Genomic DNA, 6,825 nt, shown 5'->3' with positions numbered 1-6,825 from the left:
GCGAGTAAGAGCACCGGCTCCAGTGTTGGGATGACCTGGATCAAATCTGGGCTCAGATACTCAGCACCACACCCAGAAATAATAACTGGCCGTGTATCCTTGAGCAAGTTACTTAACCCCGGTTGCTTTAAAAAAAAATGAAATTGGTGCCAAGTTTGGAGACTACAGCAATATATCACAAAGATTATGCGTTGTGACCAAGTGTGATTTATAAAAGGAATGCAGGGCTGGTTCAATATTAGGAAAATTATGAACATGATTATATCAATAACAAAGCAACAAAAATCATATATTTGAGGAAAACTGCAGAATAGGAAAAAGAAAGTAGTGAAATCCAGAAATTCTCAGGAAACAGAATTCAGGAAAGGAGCCAACAATAAAACCCATGGCCTCAGGTGGTCTGCTTTATGATGCATTTGTACATAATCACCAGAAGTAAGTCATTTGCGGTCTACACACAAATGCAGGGAGTATGGGTTGCAACATAAGGTTAGAAATCCTAACCCAAGGAGACAAATTTGTCTTCACTGAGATTTGATGGGGGCAAAACCCATGAAGTGAATAGGGCTTTGGAAGGGTGTGCCTCCTTCCAAAGGAGGGGCAGGGGCCGGGGCAGAGGAGCATGGTTTGTTAGGAAGCTGCGCTATGTGTGAAGGGGACTAGGTAAGGGGCAGGGAGGAGGAAGCACCAGGGATGGCTTCGGAGCCTATGACCAGCCACCCATTTGGGAAGAAGTAGAGGAATTCTGGAAGCAGAGCATAGGGCTGTCCCAGAGACCTTTGGGGACTTTGGGGATGGACACTTAGGCCGAAGTGCTCTCTCTGCCCAAAGGAGACGGTGGATAATTGTTTGAGATACTGTACTGAACTATATTATAGTATACTATACTATGCTATGACATACTAGGATATAATGCCATTTTTTATGATGTGGAGGACCCAGGGAGAACCTTCCTCTGAAGCTTCTCATCAGCCAGGGAGGAGCATGTTCCTGTGTGGCAATGACAGGTGTAATGGCAGGAAGTTAGCCCTCTTCTGTACTTTGTGATGACAAGGAAAGAAGGGCCGGAAGCGTGGGGGATGGGGGGGGGAGGGTGACCGATTAGAGAAAGTGCAGCCCTGGGCTTGGTTTCCCAGGAAGAGAAGAGAATGGGAATGTCCCTGCACCATCTAGGACCGGCTATGAAAGGGTTGGTTAGTGAGCCAGAGCAAGTGTGGCTTCAGTAGGAATGGCTCATGCCCAGCTCACCTTAGTCCCTCTTTTGACAAGGTTTAAGGGTGGTAGATGAATAAATGAGTGAGAAAGCATGTATTAAGCACTTACGGTAAGCCTCGCGCTGTGAGAAGTGGAAGCAGAGACGCAGGTGGCCCTTGCTCTCAAGGAGCACAGATTCTAATTTGGGGAGACAACAGGCAGAAGAAGACCATATTGAAGGGTGGATGGCCAGTACACCTCAGAGGGTGGTCCTTGGAGCACAGTGCCAAGAAGGCTGGCTGTGATGCCCAGCAGTTCAGAGTACTGATGGCAAGGAAGACGGCCAGGCTTTGTGGTCCTGCCCTGCTCAGCATCTTGATTGTGAAGGGGTCAGCAAAAGGTTCTTTCCTCATGGGCTTCCCCTCCTGCCCATGCAGCCTCACCCCTGCCCCTGCTCCTCAGACACCGGTAGGCATGGACTGTTCTGGCCACGGCTGCTATCAAAGCTGAGCCATTGCTTCCTTCAGAGGTGGGCAGAGGACCTGGGTATGAATCCTGACTGAAGCTCACAAGCTGGTGACATGTCACAACCTTAGACGGGACTTTCTTCTTCTGTAAAAGGAGGAAATCCCATGCTGTCCTTGCAGGAAAGAAGGGGAGGTGTAGGTAATGATAGTGAAGCTGCAGAGAATTGTCCAGTTGGCTTACTGACTGACCCCAGATCCTAGTTCTGCCCCAGGGATACATGCTGGCTCTGTGAACATGGAGGGGTGGGGGAGGCAGATAGCTCACTGATTAGAAGTCAGACAGGGTCCAGTAATATGAGGTTTAGGAGGTCAACTGTGAAGTCATACTTTAGGGTCCAGAAGTCAACTTTATACTTAGAAAATGGGGGGAGGGCAATTGATAAATGGTCAAAGGATATGAACAGGCAGTTTTCAGAGAAAGAAATTAAAGATATCTATAAGCACATGAAGAAATGCTCTAATTCACTATTGATTAGAGAAATGCAAATCAAAACAGCTCCGAGGTAACACATCTCACCTGTCAGATTGGCTAAGATGACAAAACAGGAAAATGACAAATGCTGGAGAGGATATGGAAAAACTGGGACACTAATGCATTGTTGGTGGAGTTGTGAACTGATCCAGACTTTCTGGAGAGCAATCTGGAGCTATGCCCAAAGGGCAACAAAAATGTGCACACCCTTTGACTCAGCAATACCACTCCTAGGATTATATCCCAAAGAGATCATAGAAGTGGGAAGAGGCCCCATATGTACAAAAATATTTATAGCGGCTCTTTTTGTGGTGGCAAAGAATTGGAAATCAAGGGGATGCCCATCAATAGGGGAATGGCTGAACAAGTTGTGGTATATGAATGTAATGGAATACTATTGTGCTGTAAGAAATGAGGAGCAGACGGACTTCACAATAACCTGGAGAGACTTATATAAACTGATTCTGAGTGAGGGGAGCAGAACCAGGAGAACTTTGCACACAGTTACAGACACAACGTATGTGTGACGATGGGGCTCCTCTCAGCAATGCAGGGTTATGAGGCAACTCCAAAAGACTCGTGATGGAAAGAGATCTCCACATCCAGAGAAAGAACTACAGTCTGAATGCAGATTGAAACAAACTACCTGCTCTTTCTTTTCTGTTTTGTTTCCTCTCTCTCATTGTTCACTCCATCGGTTATAAAACCCTTCTTTACAGCCTGACTAATGTTGAATGTGAAGGTATTGTATCTTGTAATATCTTGTAATATTGTAGATCCTCTATTTGGTTGCATGTGGTCTAGGGATGGGAAAGAGGGAGGGGAGAGAATTTGAAACTCAAGAGATTGTGGAATTAAATCTTGTAAACTAAAAGTAAATAAATAAATTTACAAAAAAAAAAAAAGAAAACAGGGGGGGGGGGGGGGGGCGAGGCAGGGTGGCTCACATGAGACCCCAGAGTTAGCAGTGTGTCATAGAGAAGCCTCTTGTCCAGCCTGGCCAGCTTCAGTCTGGGGAGGAGCATGGTGAGCCCATGTCCAGAAGAGGGCAGTAAAGGACTGTGACCGGGAAGGTTGACCGAAGGAAGCAGGGTTGGTGTTCACTTTTCCCAGGAGCTTTGGAGAGTGGTTGACCCAAGGGAGGCCAGACTGCCTTCTTCTGTGCGACCACAAAGGGCAGACATAGGAGTCGAGGGTCGAGGGTTGGGCTGCATGTGGCATCCTAGGTTCCCCCTTGCCGGAGATCATCTTGTTCAGGCCTGGATGGCCTGATTTCTTCTCACCCTGAAATTCTGTCCCATAACTCACTGCCCACCACGTGTCTGGGAGAGGACATTTTTGCCCAGCTTTCTTGTAATTCTGCCTTTCTGTGACTCCTTGGAATTAGATCAAGAAGATGGGGAAGCTGGGGCTCCTGGCTATGGATGTGCCTGAGGAGTTCAATGGCGCCGGCCTTGACTACTTGGCCTATGCTATTGCTCTGGAGGAGATCAGCCGGGGCTGTGCATCGACAGGAGTCATCATGAGTGTCAACAATGTAAGTGGAGGCCCTCTGGAGGGCTTGGAGCCCGGGGAGGGGCCAGGAAGGGGCCGGGTCAGCCGGCCAGCCCATGCACACCTCCCTCCTGTTCCGTAGTCCCTTTATTTAGGGCCGATCCTCAAGTTTGGATCCAAGGAACAGAAGCAACAGTGGATTTCACCCTTTACCAGTGGGGACAAGATCGGTTGCTTTGCTCTCAGTGAACCAGGTACTGGGTAGGGGCTGGGAGACCTGCATGTAACCTCATACACCCAGCCCCAAAATAGGGAAGGAAAGGCTTCTTCATGGCCGAGGATGCCTGAGAAGCCAAGGGGTGGCTTCTCAGGGGCAGAGACCTGCCCTGTGCTTCCCCTCTGAGGAGGAGGCCAGGGTGCTTGGAGGGAAAAAGGCCTGGTGGCTGGCCCTGGGGGGCATCGCATCCTGACTCCTGCAGGACCCTCTCTTCCTGCTTGACTTTCCCCCAGCAAAGCTCTGAGAAGGTGATACTGGTCAGGGGTTGGGGGTCACCACCTGCAGGGCTGGGGGGCTTGGGCATTCAGTGATTTAGAAGCTGGTAGAGCCTTTATCCATCCAACCCTGAATCTCCCTGTGGGGCAGGGAATGGCAGTGATGCTGGTGCTGCTTCCACCACCGCGAGACTGGAGGGGGATTCGTGGGTCCTGAATGGTACCAAAGCTTGGATCACCAATGCCTGGGAAGCCTCGGCTGCCGTGCTCTTTGCCACCACTGACAAGCACTTGAAACACAGGGTGAGGACAGCAGGCCCTGGCCAAGGGCTGTCCCTTGGTCCCTTGCCCAGGGCTTCCCGGAGCTCTCTTCGAGCCTGGAAAGGCAGGCTCACCCTGACAGTCTTTGCCTTTGTTCTGGCTAGAGCCAGGGTCCCTCTGGGGACCTGAGGCCTGGCAGGATATGTTCTTGGCTTAGACAAATTGGTGGAGGCTGGAAATAGCTCTGAAGTGTCTTATTGGCCTTCCGTGTGCTCTTAGGGCATCACGGCCTTCCTGGTCCCCATGCCGACGCCTGGGCTTTCCCTGGGGAAGAAGGAAGACAAACTGGGCATCCGGGCCTCCTCCACGGCCAACCTCATCTTTGAGGACTGTCGCATCCCCAAGGACAACATGCTGGGCGAGATGGGCATGGGCTTCAAGATTGCCATGGTGAGCCTGGGGAGGGGTCTTTGGTTGGTCTCGCCTGTGCTGGGGTGGATACGGAGATGGGGAGACCAGCTGAACTGATTCTGGGGCCATCCCAACAGCAAACCCTGGACATGGGCCGCATTGGCATCGCCGCCCAGGCCCTTGGCATTGCCCAGGCTTCCTTGGACTGTGCTGTGGACTATGCCGAGAAGCGTACGGCCTTTGGCTCCCCCCTCACCAAGCTCCAGAGCGTCCAGGTAGCGGGCAGAAGCTGAGGCTCGCCTGGGCTTGGGCCGTCTGCCCACCCTGCCCACCCTTCTCCCTGGGGGGCCCTGGGCACTGGGGGGAGGTTGGACAGCCAGCTCTGGGGAGGGAGAGGCCCCTCACGTGCTTGGCATCTGCCTGTGTTTCAGTTCAAGTTGGCAGACATGGCCCTGGCCCTGGAGAGTGCCCGACTGCTGACCTGGCGGGCTGCCATGCTCAAGGATAACCGAAAGCCCTTCAGCAAGGTGCTGGCCTACGGTTTTGAGAAGGGCTTGTTTTCTGGGAGGGAAAGGTCCTGTTATTCTGGCTAGGATTGTGGCCAGGGTCTCAGTCAGTGAGAGGTCGGTGGTCTTGGCACAGACCTGGTGGGGAATCGGCCCTGCTGAGCCCGGTGCGCCTCACTCAGGGCTATCTCCTCCTGGTTAGGAGTCTGCGATGGCCAAACTGGCAGCGTCCGAGGCTGCCACGAGGATCTCCCACCAGGTGAGTGAGCTTCCCGGCAGGGAGAGGCCCATCTGCCCAGGGCCTTGTTCCTGGGTGGCTCCAAGGGCTCCTGCCTTCTCTTTCAGGCCATTCAGATCCTGGGGGGGATGGGTTACGTGACTGAGATGCCAGCTGAGCGCCATTACCGAGATGCCCGTATCACAGAGATCTACGAGGGCACCAGTGAGATCCAGAGGCTGGTGATTGCTGGGCATCTGCTGAAGAGCTACCGGGTTTGAGCGGGCTGGGCTGGGTAGGGCAGGCCCGGGCAGGGCTGTCAGTGACCCTGCCCAGCCTCCTCCCACTGCCTTGGGGCGGCTGGACTCCCTCACCTAAGAAGGTCTGAGGCCCAGCTGCTGGGTCTGGGCTGGCCCTCTGGGGAAGAAAGAGGACTCTGTGAGCTTGGGTCTGGGATGTCCACCCACTGCCTTGGTCTCCTTATCCCAAATTTGCCTGGCTGCCACGATCAGTCTCCACAGATAGCAGACCTCAGGGAATAATGTGGCTGCTCTAGGCCACCACTTCTACTCAAGCCCATGGTGCCTCAGTTTCCCCATCTGTGAGAAATATTGCCTCCAGCTCATCCTTTTTGTGGAAGGGCTGGGGATGTCCCCATCACCTTATTCTTGTCCTTCTCTTGGTACCTGGGCCCTCTGGGGCACCAAAGAGCTTGCAGACATTAATCCCACCGACCCTGAGGTGGAGCAGACTCCTTAGAGCTCCCCGGGTTGGGAGATGAGCCACAAGGAAGATTCAGCCATCGAGTGCCTGTAGGCCCACAGACCGAGTGGGAGGAGAAGGAAGGAAGCAGAGACCCTGGGCAGGGTGTCCAGCCCTAGAAAGCCTGGGCCGCACCTGGGAATTCCGGATTCTTTTAAAATCACAGAGGGAGTGGGGCCTGTGCCTTTTCTTTGGAAGCAGAGGGCACAATAAACATGCCACTCACCCAGCTCTAGCTTTTTAAAAAAAATTAAATTTTATTTCAAACAAAGACCTGCCTTTTCTTCCTCCTGCCTTCCCCTAGAGCCCCAGTGCACTATCTTCCCAGGCTCTCCAAAGACACCTCCATCACCCTCATCCCATCCCACACTCCCCTGGGATATGCTAGGCAGGGGAGGAGGGCCCAGCAGGGTTTGGTTCAGAGCCAGAGGAAAATCTGCCACATGTGGAGGCCATCAGGCCCAGCTCCTCACTGAGCTCAAAGCTAGA

At 52.7% G+C, this 6,825-nt stretch overlaps 1 protein-coding gene across 3 annotated transcripts in view; it reads left to right on the top strand.

The window, feature by feature from the left end:
- ACADS (acyl-CoA dehydrogenase short chain) overlaps positions 1-6,607 on the top strand; it is a 12,137-nt gene extending 5,530 nt beyond the window's left edge. For 2 of the 3 annotated variants that reach the window (XM_069081867.1, XM_069081869.1), the window contains exons 3-10: positions 3,581-3,730; positions 3,830-3,941; positions 4,331-4,482; positions 4,720-4,890; positions 4,989-5,126; positions 5,283-5,378; positions 5,560-5,616; positions 5,703-6,607. In XM_069081867.1, coding sequence (XP_068937968.1) covers positions 3,581-3,730; positions 3,830-3,941; positions 4,331-4,482; positions 4,720-4,890; positions 4,989-5,126; positions 5,283-5,378; positions 5,560-5,616; positions 5,703-5,855 — 1,029 coding nt within the window. In that variant the 3' untranslated portion in view covers positions 5,856-6,607. The remainder of the gene's footprint in view (positions 1-3,580; positions 3,731-3,829; positions 3,942-4,330; positions 4,483-4,719; positions 4,891-4,988; positions 5,127-5,282; positions 5,379-5,559; positions 5,617-5,702) is intronic. The other variant, XM_069081868.1, reaches the window with a different exon arrangement.
- The last annotated feature ends 218 nt before the right edge of the window (positions 6,608-6,825 follow it).

Source organism: Petaurus breviceps, unplaced genomic scaffold (assembly GCF_028583685.1).
Source record: "Petaurus breviceps papuanus isolate PSGF00001 unplaced genomic scaffold, PetGlider_PUasm1.0 99, whole genome shotgun sequence".
NCBI classification, from domain to species: Eukaryota; Metazoa; Chordata; class Mammalia; order Diprotodontia; family Petauridae; genus Petaurus; species Petaurus breviceps.
The sequence above is the reverse complement of the archived record's forward strand: the minus strand, read 5'-3'. Positions and strand labels throughout refer to the sequence as shown.